Genomic DNA, 22,890 nt, shown 5'->3' with positions numbered 1-22,890 from the left:
TATATCTCCTTCAGTTTCCTCTCTGTCTGGATCAAGCCATAGAGTTTCTCTGCTCAATTTTCTTTTCTTTTTCCCTGCTCCTGTCATCTCTCTCTTTGTATGGGATAAGGCCTCTTCCATCAACACCATCACCCCGTTGTTTTGCTGTAGCTGGTGTTTTTGTTTTGTCTTTCTGTTTTTTTGTTTTCTTTTCCAAGGCTACTTCAGCGAACAAATCAAAGCACACCTGGTGGAGGGTCCAAAACATCACGATGGGTAGGGAGATAAAGCAACCACAGTCACAACAACAGAGAGCAAGTAGCACACTCCAAAAAACACCTCCTGAAGGGCCAGGCCCTGGAGACTGTATGACCCCTCTTTAATATAGTAGTGCAGGACACATAGCAAGCTTTTAAAACACATAAGGGACAGGGAACTAGCCAAAATGATGAAACGGAAGAATTTCCCTCAAAAGAAATTTCAGGAAGAAATGACAACTAAAGAATTGATCAAAAGATATAAACAACATAAGTGAACAAGAATTTAGAATAGTCATAAGATTAATTGCTGGGCTTGAAAGAAACATGGAAGACAGCAGAGAATCTATTGCTGCACAGATCAAGAAAGTAAAAAATAGTCATGATGAATTTAAAAATGTTGTAAATGAGGTGCAAAATAAACTCGAGGCAGTGACAGCAAGGATTCAAGAGGCAGAGGGGAGATTAAGTGAAAGAGAAGACAAAATTATGGCAAAGATGAAGCTGAGAAAAAGAAAGATAAGAAAATTCTGGACCACAAGGGGAGAATTAGAGAACTAAGTGATAAAGTGAAACAGAACAATATCCATATCATAGGAGTTCCAGAAGAAGAAGAAGAGAGAAAGGGGCCGAAGGTGTACTTGAACAAATCGTAGGTAGGAACTTCCCCAATCTGGGGAAGGAAACAGACATTGAAATCTAGCAGGCACAGAGAACTCCCTTCAGATGTAACTTGAATCCATCTTCTGTGTGACATGTCATAGTGAAACTGGCAAAATATGAAGATAAAGAGAACTCTGAAAGCAGCTAGGGATGGACAAATTAGGCACCCACTCAAATGGGAAGAAACAGAAAATTTAAACAGACCCATAACTAGAAAAATGGGCCTTAAGGTCTACAAGGGTACCCATAAGGGTAGTAGCAGACCAATCTACTGAAATGTGGCAGGCCAGAAAGGAGTGGCAGGAGTTTTCAACGTGCTGAAAAAGAAAAATATGCAACCAAGAATCCTTTATTCAGCAAGCCTGTCATTCAGAATAGAAGGAGAGATAAAGGCTTTCCCAGACAAACAAAAACTGAAGGAGTTTATGACCACTAAACCAGCCCTGCAAGAGATTCTAAGGGGGACTCTGTGAGTGGAATGTTGCAAGGACCACAAAGGACCAGAGACATCACTATAAGCATGAAACCTACAGATAACACAATGACACTAAATCCATATCTTTCAGTAACAACACTGAATGTAAATGGACTAAATGCTCCAATCAAAAGACACAGGGTATCAGAATGGATTAAAACAAAACAAAACAAAAACAAGACCCATCTATTTGCTGTCTACAAGAGACTCATTTTAGACCTGAGGACACCTTCAGATTGAAAGTGAGGGGATGGAGAACCATCTATCATGCTACTGGAAGTCAAAAGAAAGCTGGAGTAGCCATTACTTATATCAGATAAACTAGATTTTAAACTAAAGGCTTTAACAAGAGATGAAGAAGGGCATTATATCATAATTATGATGTGTATCCATCAAGAAGAGCTAAAAATTATAAATGTCTGTGCACTGAATTCAGGAGAACCCAAATATATAAAACAATCACAAACATGAGCATCTTATTGGTAAGAATGTGGTAATTGCAGGGGACTTTAATACTGCACTTACAGAAATGGACAGATCATCCAGACAGAAAATCAATAAAGAAACAATGGCCCTGAATGATACAATGGACAAGATGGACTTGACAGATATATTCAGAACTTTTCATCCTAAAGCAGCAGAATACACATTTTACTCTAGTGCACATGGAACATTCTCCAAGATAGATCATATGCTGGATCACAAAACAGTCCTCAATAAATATAAAAGAATTGAGATCATACCATGCACATTTTCAGATCACAATGCTATGAAACTTGAAATCAACCACAGAAAAAAAAATTGGAAAGCCTCCAAATGCATGGAGGTTAAAGAACACCCTACTAAAGAATGAATGGGTCAACCAGGCAATTAAAGAAGAAATTAGCAAATATATGGAAACAAATGAAAATGAAAACACAACAGTCCAAACCCCTTGGGATGCAGCAAAGGGAGTCCTAAGAGGAAAATACATAGCAACCCAAGCCTATCTCAAGAAACAAGAAAAATTCCAAATACAAAATCTAACAGCACACCTAAAGGAACTAGAAGCAGAACAACAAAGGAACCCCGGGCCAGCAGCAGAAGAGAAATAATAAAGATCAGAGCAGAAATAAACAATATAGAATTCCTGCCCCCCCCCCCCCAAAAAACAAAACAGTAGAACAGATCAATGAAACTAAGAGCTGTTTTTTTTGAAAAAATAACCAAAATTGATAACCCCCTAGCCAGACTTCTCAAAAAGAAAAGAGAGAGGACCCAAATAGATAAAATCATGAATGAAAATGGAATTATTACAACCAATCCCTCAGAAATACAAGCACTTATCAGAGAATACTATGAAAAATTATATGCCAACAAACTGGACAACCTAGAAGAAATGGACAAATTAGACACCCACACAATACTAAAACTCAAATGGGAAGAAATAGAAAATTTAAACAGACCCATAACTAGTAAAGAAATTGAATCAGTTATCAAAAATCTCCCAACAAATAAGAGTCCTGAGTCAGATGGCTTCCCAGGGAAATTCTACCAGACATTTAAAGCAGAGTTAATACCTATCCTTCTCAAGCTATTTCAGAAAAATAGAAACGGAAGGAAAACTTCCGGACTCATTCTATGAAACCAGCATTACCTTGATTCCCAAACCAGACAGAGACCCCACAAAAAAGGAGAATTACAGGCCAACATCCCTGATGAACATGGATGCAAAAATTCTCGACAAGATACTAGCAAATTGAATTCAACAGTATATAAAAAGAATTATTCACCATGATCAAGTAGGAATCTTTCCTGAGCTGCAGGGCTGGTTCAATATTCGCAAATCAATCAATGTGATACATCGCATTAATAAAAGAACGGATAAGAACCACATGATCCTGTCAATACATGCAGAAAAAGCATGTGACAAAATACAGCATCCTTTCTTCATAAAAACCCTCAAGGAAGTTGGGACAGCAGGAATATACCTAAACATCATAAAAGCCATACATGAAAAGCCCACAGCTAATATCATCCTCAGTAGGGAAAAACTGAGAGCTTTCCCCCTGAGATCAGGGACACGACAGGGAGGTCCACTCTCACCACTGTTGTTTAACATAGTGTTGGAAGTCCAGCTAGCTAGCATCAGCAATCAGACAACAAAATGAAATAAAAGGCATCAAAATTGGCGAAGAGGTCAAACTTTTACTTTTCGCAAATGACATGATACTCTACGTGGAAAACCTGAAAGACTCCACCAAAAGGCTACTAGAATGGATACATGAATTCAGCAGTCACAGGGTACAAAATCAATGTATAGAAATTGGTTACATTTCTATACATCAATAATGAAGCAACAGAAAGAGAAATCAAGAAATTGATCCCATTTACAATTGCACCAGAAACCATAAAATACCTAGGAATAAACCTAACCAAAGATATAAAAGATTTATATGCTAAAAAACTATAGAAAACTCATGAAGGAAAATGAAGGAAACGGAACATCCCATACTCATGGACTGGAAGAATATGTTAAAATGTCAATACTGCCAAAAGCAATCTACACATTCAATGCAATCCCAATCAAAATTGCACGGGCATTCTTCTTAAAGCTAGAACAATCAATCCTAAAATTTGTATGGAACCACAAAAGACCCCGAATAGCCAAAGTAATACTGAAAAAGAAAACCAAAGTGGGAGGCATCACAATCCAAGACTTTAGTCTCTACTACAAAGCTGTAATCATCAAGACAGTATGGTATTGGCATAAAACAGACACAAAGACCAATGGAATAGAATAGAGTACCCAAAACTGGACCCACAAAATGTATAGCCAGCTAATCTTTGACAAAGCAGGAAAGAGTATCCAATGGAAAAAAGTCTCTTTAGCAAATGGTGCTGGGAGAACTGGACAGCAACATGCAGAAGAATGAAACGAGACCACTTTCTTACACCATACCCAAAAATTAACTCAAAATGGATGAAAGACCTAACTGTGAGACAGAAAACCATCAAAACCCTAGAGAAGTAGGCAACAACCTCTTTGACCTCAGCTGCAGCAATTTCTTGATCTACACATCTCCAAAGGCAAGGGAATTAAAAGCAAAAATGGGACCTCATCAAGATAAAAAGCTTCTGCACTGCAAAGGAAATAATTAACAAAACTAAAAGGCAACCAACAGAATGGGAAAAGATATTTGCAAATGACATATCAGACAAAGGGTTAGTATCCAAAATCTACAAAGAACTTACCAAACTCAACACCCAAAAAACAAATAATCCAGTGAAGAAATGGGCAGAAGACATGAATAGACACTTCTCCAAAGAAGACATCCAGATGGCCAACAGGCACATGAAAAGATTCTCAATGTCACTCATCATCAGGGAAATACAAATCAAAACCACACTCAGATATCACCTCACACCAGTCAGAGTGGCTAAAATGAGCAAACCAGGAAACTACAGATGCTGGCAAGAATGTGGAGAAACAGGAACCCTCTTGCACTGCTGGTGGGAATGCAAACTGGTGCAGCCACTCTGGAAAATAGTGTGGAGGTTCCTCAAAAAATTAAAAATAGAACTACCCTACGACCCAGCAACAGCACTACTAGGAATTTATCCAAAGGATACAGGAGTGCTGATTCATAGGGGCACATGTACCCTAATGTTTATAGGAGCGCTTTTAACAATAGCCAAATTATAGAAAGAGCCCAAATGTCCATTAACTGATGAATGGATAAAGATGTGGTTTATATATACAATACTGCTTGGCAATGAGAAAGAATGAAATCCTGTCATTTGCAGCAATGTGGATGAAACTGGAAGGTATTATGTTGAGTAAAATAAGTCAGTCAGAGAAGGACAGATATCGTATGTTTTCATTCATGTGGATTTTGAGAAACTTAACACAAGACCATGGAAAAGGGAAAGGGAAAAAAAATAGTTACAAACAGGGAGGGAGACAAACCGTAAGAGACTCTTAAATACAGAGAACAATCTGAGGGTTGATGGGGGGGGTGGGTAGAGGGGAAAATGGGTGATGGGCATTGAGGAGGGCACTTGTTGGGATGAGCACTGGGTGTTGTATGTAAGCAATGAACCATGGGAATCTACCCCAAAAACCAAGAGCACACTTTACACACTGTATGTTAGCCAATTTGACAATAAATTATATTAAAAAAATAAAGCAGAGGCTGAAAAAAAAAGAGGGAATACATTGTAACATATCCCTTTAACCACCAACAGAGCTGGGCCATTACCAGAAACTAAAAAAATTCCAACTGGGTGGATCCCAGAAGACTGGTAGAGCTTTATCATGGTAAATTTGCTTATAAACACATCTGGAGGGAGGCCCCCAAGCTGAAACTGCATCCATTCTGGATTTAAAATTTGAAGTCAGATATATTGTAATATAGAAGAGGTTCTCCCTCCCCTGCCCCCAGGATGAATGATGAGAGAATATAAGATTCTAAAGAAAATGTTTTACAGAAGAACTTTTGGGAAGGATATTCTAATCTTGGGATTTTCTCAAGAATTCTAAAATTGCTGTCTCTTCTAAGTAATTAGTTCACATAATTAGAAAAGGTGTGAGCTTTTATTTGAATTAGATATAATCCTTTACTTGGATCTTGTATTTAAATACCTGCATTTGATTATGTAATTATGAAATTGAAACAATCTGTTTTACACTGAAGTAAAAAACAACAAAACAACAACAAAGTTACCAGATCACCCTATCATATCTCCATTTTATTCCCCAAACCAAAAAATGTTATGGAACACAAACAGCTCTTACAAGCAAATAAGAACAGATACACAGTATACTGACATTTAATTTAAAACCAGGAAAAGCAGCTTCTGGTAAATCTCTGATCAAAATAACAATTCTGAACTTTGAAGGGAAATGTGCCATAGTTTGGAGTGAAATCAGTTGCCTCCTGAATAAAATCAAACCCAAATATACTTATGTACCTTCAGCACAGTCATAATTTTTCCAGAATAATCTCCGCATGAGTTCAAAGTCAAACCACATAAAAACCTCTACACAATTCTCATGCCCATTCTGCAACCTTTCACTCTGTCTCCCAGCCTCTCTTTGTGGCCCGTAGAGGTGACCAGGGTTTTTTTCCCCCCAGTTTCTCGTTCATCCTTCTGGTGTCCCTTTATGCAAACACTTATATGTCCAGATAATACATCTCGTTTTCCCTGCTTTCTTTCACAAAAGATAGATCCGCTCGCTGATTACACTATCAAACTTTCTAATTTTTAAAATCCGGTGTCTCCGTTTAACTTGGACCTGTATTTCTATTAGGAGTGAAGACAGATCATCTTTCTACATATTTAATGACCACTATTATTTCTTTCTTATGCATAAACCTCTTGTTTACACGTTTTGTGGGAACTGTACTCTTTGGTGTGTGGGGAGGATATGTCACAGCAGTGACGTACATCATGATTGTTCCAGTGCTCAGTCCACACTCAGGAACACTGCAAGGGATCCTGGGATTCCCGGCCTCTAGTCCCCACCACCCTCGTCTCCGTTTTTTTAGGTACCACTCACATGCCCCACACGGTAGCAGGTAACATGCACTACTGGTCCAAACCCATTTAGCCAAGATTAATGACAGGAAAGCCATTACCATTCTTGTCCTTCTCCCAGCATGCTCCAAGGGAGATGGCTGAGACAGCAATATACACCACGGTTCCTTAGTTTACGGATTCAATTCAGATTTCTTGCTCTGAAATCAAAGCTTATTTCAAAATTATTTCACTGATTACAAATGGAGGAGAGGTAGAAAGGTGATGGCAGTGGTGGCCCCAGTGGCCCTGAGCAGGCTGGAGTGACAATCCATGATGGCATGAACAGTCTGTGCTGGTGTCCCCACGGGGCAGGTCCCTACTGTTCTTTTAAATTTTCCACAGTATCCCTGACTATTATTCCTTGCCTATCTTTTCCACGTGAAGTTTTAGATTTGTCAAGTTTCAGAAAAAAAAAAAGTCACCTTTGGTATTTTTATAGGTTCTGATTACAACTATAAATTAACTTAGAATTGACTTCGTTGTCAAGATGCTGTTTATGTTACTATTATAAATGGAGTCTTTCTCTCTTCTGACATCTTCCAACAAGTTGTTTGAACTAGTTGTTTGCAATATTTGGAACCCACTGATTTCTCTATATATTAGTCGTGTAACCTATTACCTTTTGTTGGGGACTAAAGCACGTCCCTCTCCAAATTCAAATAACTGAAGCCCTCACCCCCAATGTGACTGTATTTAGTGACAGGACCTACAGAGATATAATTACAGTGAAATGAGGTCATGAGGGTGGTGCACTTCGTATGCACAGAAAGGCCATGTGAAGACACACCAAGGAGGTGGCTGTCTGTCTACCAACCAGGAAGACAGCCCTCACCAGAAACAGAATCTGCCAAAACCACGATCTAGGACTTGTAGGCTCCCAAAGTGTGAGAAAATAACTTGTCGAAGCCACCCAGTCCATGGGAGCCTGAGAAGACTAGAACACCTGTCTCCAGTTTTTGGCTTTTTCACAGATTCTCTTACGCTGCATTTCCCCCCAATTTTTATACTTCTAACATGTTTCTCTTAACTAATCATGTTGGCTAACAGCTAATACAATGATAAATTACAATGACAATAATGAGCTTCACTGTCTTGTTCCTGATTTTGGTAAATATACAGCTGTTTATGTTGCTATTATAAATGGAGTCTTTTTCTTTTCTCTCTGACATCTTTTCCAATAGTAAGATGGTTTTTAAGCTGAGATACACACAAATATACATGTGCACACTTAAAAAAATTTTTTTTTCAACGTTTATTTATTTTTGGGACAGAGAGAGACAGAGCATGAACGGGGGAGGGGCAGAGAGAGAGGGAGACACAGAATCAGAAGCAGGCTCCAGGCTCCGAGCCATCAGCCCAGAGCCTGACGCGGGGCTCGAACTCACGGACCGCGAGATCGTGACCTGGCTGAAGTCGGCCGCTTAACCGACCGCGCCACCCAGGCGCCCTACATGTGCACACTTTAAAAAAAGGTCTCATTGATTCCTTTATGAAGTTTTTAAAAATGTTTTTACAGTCAGGAATAGATCTTGAATTGTGTAAAATGCTTCTCAGCATCTATGGAGAAAATCGTGCCACTTTACAACAAATATCCAATGATATTATTATACAAATAGACTTCCTAATATTGAACCATCCCTGCATTCAAGTAAACTTGATTATGGCATATTATCCTTTTATTAGTTTCACTATTTTTGTCTTTTAGTGCATTAATTTTTACCCTGTATTATTTTCTTCTGCTTTCTTTTGATTTTCTTTATTGCTTTTCCTAACCTTTTAGGTCCTAAATTTAATTCCTTTATTTTTAATCTTTTATTTTTACTGATGTAAGATTTTAAGGCTTTTCTCTGAACTTTGTTTTGTGCCCCAAAGATTCTAATAGCTTGTCTTTTTAAAATTTATCAAGGATACTTCAATTTTGATGTGTATTTTATTTTCCCTTCTACTTAAGAGTAAACAGAGTTTTAATCTCCCAGAGAAGAAGCCATGTTCTCCTGATTTTTTTTTTTTTAATCAACTTCCAGTTTGAGTGCACAGGGATGAAAGAATGTTTTTTTCTATTATATCTGCTTTCTAGTTTTTTTTGGGGGGGAGGTCATTACTCCATAACAATTTGAGAAAAGACTTTTCTCTGTTATCAGGATATAAAATTTATTATATATCTGTAACACCTATCACATTGATAATGTTTGGTCGTATCTTTGATATTTGACTACATCAGTCTTAGGTAAATTGTTTTTCCTTCCATCTCCAGTAGTTTCTGTTTTATGAATATTCCTACAGAGCTTTGATGGATAGATATTAATAATCGTTACACTTTCATCAGTCTCATACAGGGCCATTTTTTGCTCATTAATACTTTCAGGCCTGAACCTAGCTTTATGGTATTAAGATCACTACCCCTGTAACACAGTATTTGCTTGGTCTACCACTGCCCCATCTTTAATCTTTAACATTTCTGAATTAGTTTAAGAGTTATTTCACATTTATTAGTCTAATGATTCAAACTGACACCTCTTGGTAATGTCAAGTTTATTTACATTGGTTGATACGACAGAGAGTAGCTGCAACTGTCATTCTTCCATGTTGCATTCACTCTTTCCGGGTGTGTTTCTAAAATTCATTCATGAATGGATTGTGGGGGGGGGGTGCATGTACATTTCTTTTTTTTAGGTTCTTTTCCAAGGGAAGATTTAGATCTCTGTTCCACTAGCTACTCTTACACATGTATCTTCATGTAATACCCTCAGCTCTTTAAAAGGTATCTAATGATGCTATTATAAAAAATAGTTTTTAACCTCTTCCTGCTCTTGCACAGCCCACTTTTACTCAATAGCCTTCTACTCATTAGTGGCTAACTGTGCACTTTTAAGTATGTTTAGGCTCCACTGCGTGATTTTTCAGCTTTAATCCACTCCCATGATTCCCGAGTATCTCCGTTAAGGCAGTCAGCAAATTTATTCTATTTACTACCTCCCTACTTGTATTAGTTGCAATATTTTACTATGTCAGAGTGGGCGCTATTTATATATTGCAGCATCGCCCTTTCCCTCACCTGCGTCTCTGTTTTAGTTAGACAATAAACTCATTCAATGCCCAACTAGGCAGTTTTTCTGCCAAAGCATCTTCTATGAGTTCTTGATCAGAAGAAATTCCTCAGGGAGCATGCTTTCCCTGAATTCTTGTTGTTCAACATTTTTTGTAGTCTATATATGCATATCTATCTGAGAGCTAGTTTGAAGGACAGTTTTTCTTTCTCTGAGAATCCCATAGGCAGAACTTCACTGTCTTCTGGGGCTGAATACTGTTTTTGAAAATCTGATGCCAATCTGGTTTTCTTTCTTTATAATCCTTATTGCTAAATGCACAAATAATTCCTTTTTTCCTACAGTCTTTCTTTATTTTGATGATTCTTGGTCAATTTTCCTAGTTATATGGTGTATCCTTTAAATAATGTGGATTCAAGTCTTTTATTTCAGAAAATGGTTTAATTACAGTTTTAAACATTTGCTCTGTCCATTTGTTTGGTTTTCTATTTCAGAAACTCTACTATAGGAATGCTGGATTTCCTTTACCTGCCTTTTAATTATCATCTGTCTTGAATCTTTTCTGCTTTCTTTGCATTTCTTAATTCTATCCACTATGTCTTCTATGGGGTTTTCTAGAAATTCAATTCTCCCTTGTGCCTGCCATTTGTAGTTTTAGCTTTTACTTCTGAAATGGTTGCTTTCTATATCTTTGCAAAGCCCTCCCAGCTCTGGTTTCCCATTCTCTGGTCCTATTCTTGGCCCATCTTCGCTGTGAGTCACTGTACTTCTGTACTGTGTTGCTTCTCGACTTCAGTAGCTTTTCAAGCACACATCTGAATGTCGTGTTGCAATCTTCCTCTGCTTAGTGAGGTTTCTTCATTTACAGTGTAATTCTGCTCCTCCTTTCCCCCTTTACAGGGAGATCTTTACATGGATGTAGTAGTTCTAGCTTTCTGATAAGCATATCTGAATCACTTAGATTTTCTCGCACTAGACATTAGCAGGGGAGATGGTTTGGGAGTGAAAGAGGCAAAATTAGCCTTGCAGGTTTCCTGCTTTGAAGTTTCCTTATTGTCATCAACAGTTTCAGCTGGGTCACCCAATGTAGACAGTCTTCCTCAGATTCTCAAATATTAGCCCAGCTGAGAGGCTCTAATCACCAGGCACTTTTTCTCTTCACTTTGCCACTAAAGGATGATGACCTGGTCTCTTGGATAAACCACCCCACCCCCACCCCCCCAGCTAGATTTTCTTAAATCTGCCACTTCTGTGCACTTCACATGACTCCTCTTTCCCCCTCCTGCAGCTGATGTGTGTGTGTTTTTAATTTTTATGAGAAATAGAGATCATGCAAGCATGAGCAGGGGAAGGGCGGGGGGGGGGGGTGGAGAGAGAGGGAGGGAGGGAGGGAGGGGGAGAGAGAGAGAGAGAGAGAGAGAGAGAGAGAGAGAGAGAGAGAGAGAGAGAGAGAATCTTAAGCAGACTCCACACATAGCCCAAAGTGGGCTCAATCCCAAGACCCTGGGATCATGACCTGAGCCAAAATCAGGAGTCAGACGCTCAACACACTGAGCCACCCAGGCGCCCCTCTCCTATTTGTTTTTAATCCTGCCCACCCCAGTGTTCCTACTCAGAGTGGAGCCCTCTCCTTTGAGGGTGAGTGCTTGCTGATGATTGCTGGGATTGTCATGCTGGGACTCTTGCCATGTTCCATTCTTCCCCTCCATGCAACTACAGCTTTATACTTAAGTTCTACTGGTGCTGGCATTTTCCACCACACACAAAATTGAGAGTTTGTAGGTTTTTGCCTTCTGATAGTTTTGCTGAAAACGTGGTTTCATTCTTTTTGTCGCTATATATGAATTCTACTCATTTTCTTTGTTGCTCTGTATGATTTTTAGGAGAATAAATGGGACTACTTTAAATTTGGCTGCAGCCATATTTCTATTGGAACCAGTCACTATATTCTTAATAAAATGTCAACTTAGGCCAGCTTCAATTAAAAATATGATATAACTAAATAAAATTAACCATAGCCAGGCTTCCTAGCTAAGTTGGTAATAAAATGCTGAACTATGCAAAAAATAAAGATATTAAAATTGAAAAGATCCAAATAATTCCTAAAAAAATGAGAAGATAAAGCAAATACTAGGATTGACACATAATGTTAATTCTGGATAATGTAAATGAAAGAATGACCTTTTTTAAATGTAGTATTAGAATAACTCTTTCTGTAAGAATTCTAACCTTAAACTTGTCATTTTGACTACATTCCCATGATTTCTGCCATCTTATAGTTGTATATATTTACAAAATATGCTCACAGATTATTCTAATCTGAACTGTGTAATTACATTTTACAGAAGAGGTTTAAAGAGAACTTCTCAAAGCTAGTACCAGGAACTAAACCCACAACTTCTGCCTTTCTGTTCTATTTCCATAGCTACTTTATTCCTTCACCCTTTCCAATAGCCCTAAAATCACCCTTTTATAGAGCAACAGACATTATTCTGCATTTCTTTGAAACATAGAAACAGTGTTTAACAGTTTCAGGAGCATAAGATAAAATACAATTTAGCAAACGGAAAAGTAACGTATAAAGCTTAATTATATTTGATATTACAGTATCCAAGTTCTTAATATAAAGAATCCCCAAATCTCAGTGGCTTCCCAGAGGAAACACTGATTTCTTGTTCATATCACATATTCACACCTTCAATTATCTTTGGCTCACCCCAGGGCCTTTTTCATTTCAGGTGCCAGACCAGGAGAGCAGCCTCTATGTGGGAGAGGCAGGGAGAGAGAGAGGGAGAGGGAGAGGGAGAGGGAGAGGGAGAGAGGGTGGGGGAGAGAGGGTGGGGGAGAGAGGGTGGGAGAGAGAGGGTGGGAGAGAGAGGGTGGGAGAGAGAGGGTGGGGGAGAGAGGGTGGGAGAGAGAGGGTGGGAGAGAGAGGGTGGGAGAGAGAGGGTGGGAGAGAGAGGGTGGGAGAGAGAGGGTGGGAGAGAGAGGGTGGGAGAGAGAGGGTGGGAGAGAGAGGGTGGGAGAGAGAGGGTGGGAGAGAGAGGGTGGGAGAGAGAGGGTGGGAGAGAGAGGGTGGGAGAGAGAGGGAGAGTGCAGAAGCCAAAAGGCAACGAAACCACAAAGCTGCTGCTTGCACATGACATGTGTATTTGCTCATTTCATATTAGTTAAAGCAAGTCACAAGTGACATGGTATCAGTCAACATCGTAGGGGCAGAGGAGCAGACTCCTCTGACAGAGGGAAGAGAGTGACTATTTGTGAATAATAACATAATCCATCTCAATACTTCATGTTTTCCCTCTGCAAATATACCAACCAATGATCTTAAATTTTTAAATTGTCCTTCCCTATGACTTTCTATTTACTAGTAATATGAAACCTTTGGTCATAAAGTACTATCGTGAAAGTAACATGGTCTCTCCCCACTTTTCTACCCAGCTACTGTCTACTTCTGGAGTCCTCTCTTGCCCTTCCAGAGAGAAATGCAGGGACCACTTATGTATTACAGCTCAACTACTGGGACTGAGAACAGAGATCACCTGAGCTGACATTACTGAACTATTACAGGAAATTCTTATCCAGGAAGATAAAGCTATAAATGAATAAATAACCATTTGCTTCAGGAAATTCTTACAAACAAATAGTTCCAGGCAAACTTGGACTAGAACTACAAAATGGTCTGGTTTGCCCATGTGAACAGTTACCTCATCTGGGCAAAGAGCTTGCTTGTAACAGTTCACTCATCAAAACCATTACTATTGTGTTGACCAATACTCAACTACTGTTAAACCACTTGAACAGAAGCCCTACAACCCATAAGTAATCTACCATAATATCCTTCTTTTGAGACACTAAGAAGATTCTACCAAATGTTGTTCCCCCTTACTGTGGTAAGTTGATTAAACTCAGCTTTGCTTGATCGACAGGTTTCCCTGTTGATTTCTGTAGAGGAATGACAGTTTACACTAGACTCCTCATATCCACCTGGTTTTATTAAATGCAATTTTCTAAATTTTGTATGATGTTCTTCTGGAAATAGCAGTCATTCAAGAATTTTTAGAAGAAAAGAAACTACACCAAAATTTCTCGATCTCCTCAAATACCTTGTTTTCTAATCACCTGGCAAGAGGTTTGGCACCTGAACAAATTCAAAGTGCTTATGAAATTGATCTGAAATGAACTGTCTATCAGAGCACAAATTCTGGTTCTTTTACCAACTCTGTGACCCAACAGAAATCACTGGATCCCATTTTATACACTGGGATATTAATGACTCCTATACTCTCTCTCTCTAGAACACTTAAAAAAAACTACCTAATGCTAAACATTCAATGTATTACAGATAACATGTAAACATTCAACAGTTTTCAATTCAACCGGTATTTCTGAGGGAATGGGCTGTATCAGGTACCATACTCATTCAAGCCTCTAGATTCAGAGTTTCCTGATCTACTCATTTCTATCAACTTCCACTTCCACTCTGCTGCAGCAACTAGCTTTAGCAGTCACCCTGTGATCATGAGGTCATACGGGTCTACCTGAGAAAATTTGGGTCTTCAGTTCCAGTTACTTCTCTTTCATTCTCACAGTATTTCTTCTGTAACCTCATGAAGTCCTCCGGCATTTGGACCCCAAATCACAACTTGATGTTCTGATGACCTGAACACCCTCTCTGGACTATTAAATGGGCAAAAAAAATATACTGGACTGGGTGAAGCCACTGAAACTTCGGCATCCTTTATTTCTCCTCCCTTTTCTACCCTCTCTTCTTTTCCTGCTGCAGGTGGCACTATTCAAACAAAATTCACTATTAGTACAGGAGCTTTTATAAGAAAATCACTGTGTTCAAAGAATGGTAAGAGCAATTAGGAAAATTGGAGAAAGGAGTAATACCACAACCATTTTGGGAGGATAAACAATAATTTCTCAGGTGGTAAGCTAGGCAAAGAATATCGTACATAGGGATGATGTGTGATGGTTCCCAACACTCGTGCTCCAAATGTGAACTATGCATCTACTTCTTCATTATTACTGCTGTAGTTGCTGGCCGCCATCACAAGAGCTGGTACCTACTGAGAGTTCATTCTGCTTCTGGGTGACAGGCACTGTTGCCTGGCTAAGTTAACCCACTTTGCTACCTCCATTACTAGAAAAGTGAACACTACTTTTCTAGCCTCCCTTGCAGCTAGAGATAGCCACAGGACAAAATTCTGGCCAGTGAGTTGGAAGTCAGACAGGTGATGCATTCCAGAAAGGCGTTACGGAGGATTAATGTGGTATTTAATACCAACTTCCTGCCTCTTTCTGCTTTAAATACAAATAAGAAGTCTAAAGCTGTGGCCATAGAAGGAGTAAACCATGTCTGTAACTGCTCACTCTGAGACTTCTTTTAGGTCAGAAAAACAAACTCCTACTGTTCAGCGCCCGGTGCGTCTTGTATTTCTTTAAGCCAGGGCAGTCCTATGTAATGAAGCCAGGCAGTGTTCGAAGCACTTCACAAATAGCACACAACTAGGATCATTTGGGTTCTTACTGTGACTTAAGAGACCACTTGGCAGAATCTTATCAAATCACTGATCAATTGTGCCCTTTATGCCACAGGATTCTAATGATGTTCCAGCAGTCCAAACCTGACTCAGGCCTTACAAGCTTTTAAAGAAAAACTGATCATGAGAAACAGAGTAATTAACTCACAGCTTTATTCTTTGTCCTGTAAAGACAACCATACTACGTGGGCAGAAGGTCCGAAGCATAGGGTGAATGAAGAAGTAGGTAAGATGTATGTCAGAGGAGACTTGCTGTTATCACAGACTGTGAGCTATATAAAGTAGACAATCTAAAAGTGGAAAATCTGAACTGTTTTAATAATCAAAAAGCACAAATTAATGTTTTCTTTTCTGTATGGAAACTGAAGATCCAAAGTCTAAAATCGTTGATATTAGTGTAGTCAATTTTTTAAAAAAAAAGAATTCAAACAAACCTTTTGGTTTCCCTGTATTTCCTCCCTCATAAGATGATTTACAGCAATTCTGGTCAGAGATCTGGAAAAAAAAAATACTGATATAATTCATTTTTACTTAAATGTTTAGGACAATCTATAATTCAGTATAATATAATACTCTGGATAAGAACCTAAAAACTCAGAATGCTTCACGACCAAAAGTGCACATTTCTATGTAGCTATTGGACAACTGGCACCACGGCTCTCCTTTGACAAGGGTGTCTGACTGTGTCTGATTCAGGCGGATTCAAGACTGACAGGAGCTTGTGCACACCTGGGTGATGGACCGAGTTGCTGGGTCACTATATTGTACACCTGAAACTAACACGACACTGTATGTTAACTACACTGGAATTAAATAATTAAAAAAAAAAGAGTTCATGGGCACAAATGTATGCATTAGGTACAGTCGGAACTTGTTTACTACTAGATACTTTTCAGATATACTTGACTGAAAATGCTATTTTGTGCTGTTTGGCCCATTCAGAGAAACTTTGTATAAAATGACCAATATGACACATGTGTCAATGCAAACAAATTTCAAAATACTTGCACATAAAAAAGAGTTTTGGTAAACCTGGGATCTTTACCAGAGTATGTAAGCTCTAAATGACTAACAATACTGACTTCCTCCATATCCACTCTTGAAGAACTTAGAACTCCCTCATAACTTAGAGATTTTTTTAAACAAGTTTATTAACTACATTTATTTGACTTGATAACTCCTAGGAAAATTAGTTACATATTTGTCAGTTTTATGCAAACAAAACAATTTAAAAATTAAAAGACCGTTAATGCAGAGTTCTGCTTTAAAATAAAACTCCCACAAAAAGTGTAGATTATCTCCTAAAATTTGGCAGCATTTAAGAGGAATTACAATGTATAATTTGGTATCACAGTTTTTCATCCATTTAGCAGATATTTTAACAAACATTTAGTAATGGTCTATCAAGTGGCTTTACAGATATGCTCAAGCCTGTAAGTTAGCCATTCAGCAGTGTTACCATAGTTTGCATTCTTTTTAAATGATCAACCACAAATTAAGAGCAGAGTTTAGCCCACAACCTTGAGTTGCAACTGACTTACAGTCAAAAGAGTGAATAATCTTCTTAACACTGAAGTTATTTTACTTTATTTGTATTTGATCTAGTAATTTCAAAAACAGCAGTGTAACTAAACATTTATACACATATGCACATTTCAAGTTTTAAGTATGCAAGTACTGACTTCTCAAATTCTTGGCTCTTTAAAATTAACAGAAGAGTCATCAATATATTGATTCTTAATCTGTAACTGAGTTGGTGCATCTCTCTATTTTCAGGGTCCCCTAGAAAGGTTGTTATCTTTTGGCCAACTACGTGCTAGTTATTTACCCACAAAGGAACGAATATCTAGATTTAAGATTCAATATTTTGCACTGTGGATAAATGTACAGCAAAACGCATGAGGCAAAGAGAGGTCTGGTGATCACCCACGGGCTAAGAGAGGGTGCTGCTCGTGCAGGGGTGCTCTCCCCTCTCCTCAGGAAAACGCTGCTATGCTAGCCACACACTCCACGTCTTCAAGAGAAGCTAACTTATTTTCTGTTTTACTGGTTGCTTATAATTTCACATCCTGTCACTCCTAACCAGACTACAAATGAATAAGCGTTTTGTTATTTTGTGAAAGCACTGATTACTTTTAGACATGCAAATGTATTATCTATTAAACTGCAAGATGTGTTTAGTGTAAAATCAGTATTTCTGGAAGCAGTTCGTTTAGGTATCCTACTGGCAAAAAGTATTCCACAAAATATTCCATAAAGAAGACTTGTTTAGAATCTGAAAGGGCAAGAACATGATCTGGCCATATTCTGGGCATAAATCTATTTAGAATAATACTTTTCATCACCCTCCACCCAGAAAAGAGAAAAATATTCTCTCTATTCATTGCTTGAACAAGTTTTATCCTGGATTACCGTATCACTATTTTTGTTTAAATAACTTTAATAGATTACTTTTCCTTTCCATTTGCCTCTAATTCAAGAGTTCTATTTTTCAGGATGTGTACGCATGTGTGCACATGCCAGTATTTTCCTCTGGTAAAAACAAAAACCAAAAAACAACCCAACACTCATAATAAAGAAATGCCCTATTTTCATTAAAGCTGTATCTGTTAGAATTAGTTGATATCACAATGTTAAATGAAATCAGCTATTTTCATAAAGTTTATTTAATGGAAAGAGTTCTGGCTATAATCAACCCATGAACTTTAACATACCTGGCTTTTATGGGGAAGTTCTGTGAAATGTCTTTCATTAATTTGATGGCATCATAAACTGGCGTAGACATTATTTGAGAAGCTGCCTGAAAACTAAGATCTGGAAAAAAAAATCTAGCATCATGTCAGATCTTCACAGACATTTCCAGGTAATTTAAATAATTTACTCAACATTTCTTGCCACATATTTATTATATGGACATGTTAACACTTACATGTAGCATTTTTCAAAAGTTTTAAACAGAAGGCGATCACCAATGTCCAAATAAGGTAAGCTTTACACATTTTTGAAGGGCTAATCATTTAATACCTATTGTTTTCCACAAATTACAGTATAACTTCAAAAAGAGATATTTGAAAAGAAACGTTAATGCCAAGCTATTTTTTCTATACTTAAGGTTTAACAAAACATGCAACAAAAAGCTTTGATAAGGATAACAAGAGGAAGGAAAAAAGAGCTTTGGGGAACTAATTCTGGAAAGAACTTTAAGAAAGATCCGATGTGTTTATTAACTCAGTACATATCAAAAATTCACTTTTTCTTTCAATGTATTACCCTTATATGACAATAAAAATCAAATCCTAAACTTAGTATTTTACCGGATACGAAAGTTCTACGAAAAGAAAACTGTGGCTTACGTGGTCAGTCCCCAATATGTCGGAAGCAGTCATCTTAATCTCGTCCCTTTGTTCAAGAGTCAGAAAAGATTTTAAAGCTTGATTCTGTTTGTTACTGAATAGTGAAACATACTGTTTCTCTTTAATGTTTCACCACAGGTAGAATCCTAGTTTACCATACACTAGTAAAATAACCAGCTTAACATAGTAAGACTAGTTTCATTTCCGCATTCTCAGTACAGTGCATCGAGGTGGAATCAAAGCTTAGGAAAAGGTGTTCTTAGCACAGCTTACTGTGGGATAGACAGCCTAACAACCAAGGTTCAAATTCTAGCTCTGTATTCACTTTCTAGCTGAGTAACTTTAAATCACATTTCCTCAACCTACTTTAGCAGGTTTCCAGCCCCAGCACTGCAGCAAAGCCATCGGTACTCATGAGTATCTCCTAATTACCAAACACAATGGATATGTGTCAATGTGTCAGTCCTTATCTTACGAAGATCCTTTTGCAAGAGGGTTATTACATCCTACAAAGAAAAAGTACTGACTTTCTATTCAGTAAATGGTGCTGGGAAAACTAGACATTCATGTGCAGAAGAATGAAAATGGACCCCTATCTTATACAATACACAAAAATTAACTCAAAATGGATTAAGGACTTAAATTTAAGACCTAAATCCATAAAATCCTGAAAGAAAATATAGGGATAAGCTCCCTGACATCAGTCTTAGTGATGATTTTTTGGGTATGACACCAAAACCAAAGGCAGCGAAGCAAAAATAAACAAGCGGGACTATATCCTACTCAAAAGCTTCTGCAACAGCAAGGAAATCATCAACAAAGTGAAAAAGCAAGCTACAGAATGGGAGAAAATATCTGAAAATCATATATCTGATAAGGCACCAATAACCAAAATACAGAAGAAACTCATGTAAACTGGTGTCGCCACTATGGAAAACATGGCAATTCCTCCAAAAATTAAAACTAGAACCACCATATGGTCCAGCTTCTGGGTATGTATCCAAAGGAAATGAAATCAGTCTCTCAAAGAGATACCTGGACTCCCATGTTCACTGCAGCATTATCCACAACAGCCAAGGTGGAAATAATCTAACTATCCATTGATGGATGAGAAAATGTGGTGTACATATACAATGGAATATTATTCAGCATTAAAAAGAGAGGAAATTCTGCCATTTGTAACAACATCAATGAACCTGGATGACATTATGCTAAGTGAAAACAAAGATAAATATTGCACGGTATCAGGTACATGTTTAAAAAAAAAGTTAAACTCATACAAACAAATTAGAATAGTTGCCTGGGGGCTGGATAGAGGAAAAAAGGCGAGGTTGGTAAAAGGGTATAAAATGAAGAGGGTCTGAAGATCTAATGTATACCACGGTGACTGGAGTTGATATCACTGTATTACATAACTGAAATTTGCTCAAAGAGTAGAAATTAAATGTTCTCACCAAAAAAGAAAAAGACCTGATACACAAGTAGGTGCTCACTAAATACTGATGAAAGAATAAATGAATAGTCAGATTACAAGTAAGATTCTTTATGTTCTGTTTCTTATTATTCTATTGCTATTAAAGGCATTTATAAGCAACACAATTTTTAACTCATGGGTATATATTTAGGAATATATGCACTTTTAGGCAAGAAAACATAATTGTTATTTACATGACTGTGGGGAATAAGCTTAGAAATTCCCTGGGCTTACACCAATGGGTTAACAAGGAAAAAAGCACAAAGCCATAGGATGCTCACACCTGAGAAGACAACCAAGAATAGGGAGGTGCAAAGGTGCCCAATACATAGGTATATGAAATAAACAAGATTAGATATATCAGGGTGAAAGCACCTCCCCCCCCCCAATTTAGTACTACAGCAGAAAGCTGCTTTCACAGGAAAGAAGGACCAAGTTAGGTAAACAGGTAAATCGGGATATAGATGGCTGCGCTGCAGGTGAAGCAGCCCACAGCGGAGATGATTAACAAAAGAAAAGGTGCCTTGTTAACTCTGAGGTTATTTGTCCTACCTGTCTCATCCCTAGGCTAGCTAAGATAAACAGGGGTGGTGCCTCACGTCTGCCATAAACAACCTTCAGCCTGACTGCCTGGTGCCTGGATTTTGTTTTGTATTAACCCAAACCCCTAACCCCGAATTTTTAAAGACCCCCTTTCCGTCACATCCACAATTTAATGTTCACAGATTCATTGTCTCTATGTGCACGTCCGTCCCCATGTTTGTAAGCTTTCTGATCCTAATAAAACTGGGCAAGGACCCTTATTCTGGGCTCTTGTCTTTTCCCAGACATAAGCCATCTCTCATTTTTCATCCTGTGTCCTGCTCTCTTGCTAGACAAGAGAGAACTTTATACCCAGAGTCTACGACACATGACTGAATGGAGTTAATGGCTTATAAAAGAGGAAAATGGGGGCGCCTGGGTGGCGCAGTCGGTTAAGCGTCCGACTTCAGCCAGGTCACGATCTCGCAGTCCGTGAGTTCGAGCCCCGCGTCAGGCTCTGGGCTGATGGCTCAGAGCCTGGAGCCTGTTTCCGATTCTGTGTCTCCCTCTCTCTCTGCCCCTCCCCCATTCATGCTCTGTCTCTCTCTGTCCCCCAAAAAATAAATAAAAGTTGAAAAAAAAAATTAAAAAAAAAAAGAGGAAAATGGATGATCAAAGATCTTGCCTGATGGTATTTGGCTGCTGTACAATGTCATACTCAGAAACAGTAGAATGCGGTGTGGAAGAAACAATTTAGGCTCATTTTAGATATCCTTGATCTGTGCTTTATCATATTCGTGAACTTGGACTAATTAATTATGTGTCCATTCCTGATTTCCTCATCTGAAAAGTGAGAGATCTAACCGCATATGAGTTTTTAAAAATTAATCGTACTGTATATAAACAGCCTAACACTTTGCCAGACACAGTGTCGGCTAATAGTTTTATCATCGTCAATCCACCGTCGTGATGATCCTTCTACCACCTTCTACTCAGGTTTGACAGCACAACTAGTCTTTTAAAACTTTTTATTAACACGAACGTAATTCTCCTTTACACGACCAATCTTCTGAGCACAACTTATTTGAAAGCCCCTGAAAACTCACTTATGAAGTCAGACAGAGTATAAGTAACAACCAAATGAATATATTACCAGATTCTATTAACACTTTTTGCTTTGTTCTAAACTGTCCATACCTATTAACTCACCGATAGCTATTTAAGTCCTACGCTTAGCCTCGGAAACCCAGATCCCCATATTTAACTGTTTCACGACTTGGACACTTCAAAAGCAACATGTTTAATCCTAAGTTTGTAATATTCCTACCCCATCTTTGCCCAAATCTGCTCCTCTACTCTCCTCTACTCTCCTCAGCAAACACTGTCCATGCAGCTGGACAAACCATGATCTTACAGTTCTTAGTATCTTTCTCCATCACATATCCCTATCCAACCTCTCACAATGATCCCTGTATTCTCTCTAAATAATCCACCCCCAAATTTATCCCAACCCTTCCTGAGATCTCACATCAGCTGCCACTTACTGACACTGGGGAGGCCTCTCACTCTCCCCAGCGCTCACCCCCACCAGATCAGGTAGGTCTTCCTGGCACACACCCTTCTTAATCCTACCTACCTTTGCTTCAAAGCAATTACAATCATAATTTTTACATTGGTTTTCTAATTTTTTAACGTTTACCTAAGATCCTTAGAAGACACACAGCGTCTACTTTAGCTCATCTTATCTTCAGAATCTAGTGTTTTTCAAAATGTCAGTTGGAACCCATTAGTCAGTAGTGACATCAGATTGAGTAGGTAATGTGAAGTTATTTTTCTAACAATATAAGGTAGAATAAAAGACAGTTTTCCAGAATGAATAAAATGTAGTAAACATACATGTTGTGTATGTGGGAGCTTTTTTTTTTTTTTTTTTTTAAAGTTTGAACCTGTCAGTGTATTCTTACATTATATACTCGTGTACGGGTCCGGATGTAAATAAATTCCGCCGC

General features: G+C 38.3%; 1 protein-coding gene across 4 annotated transcripts in view; it reads right to left on the bottom strand.

Moving 5' to 3' along the window:
* The window catches only part of UGGT2 (UDP-glucose glycoprotein glucosyltransferase 2), a 195,987-nt gene that overhangs the window by 121,194 nt on the left and 51,903 nt on the right, over positions 1-22,890 (bottom strand). For all 4 annotated transcript variants that reach the window (XM_086709349.1, XM_025924004.2, XM_086709355.1 and 1 more), the window contains 2 exons: positions 18,247-18,346; positions 15,967-16,027 (listed from right to left, as the gene is read on the bottom strand). In XM_086709349.1, coding sequence (XP_086565475.1) covers positions 15,967-16,027; positions 18,247-18,346 — 161 coding nt within the window. The remainder of the gene's footprint in view (positions 1-15,966; positions 16,028-18,246; positions 18,347-22,890) is intronic.

Source organism: Puma concolor, chromosome A1 (assembly GCF_028749965.1).
Source record: "Puma concolor isolate L17-30 chromosome A1, mPumCon1.1.hap2, whole genome shotgun sequence".
NCBI classification, from domain to species: Eukaryota; Metazoa; Chordata; class Mammalia; order Carnivora; family Felidae; genus Puma; species Puma concolor.
The sequence above is the reverse complement of the archived record's forward strand: the minus strand, read 5'-3'. Positions and strand labels throughout refer to the sequence as shown.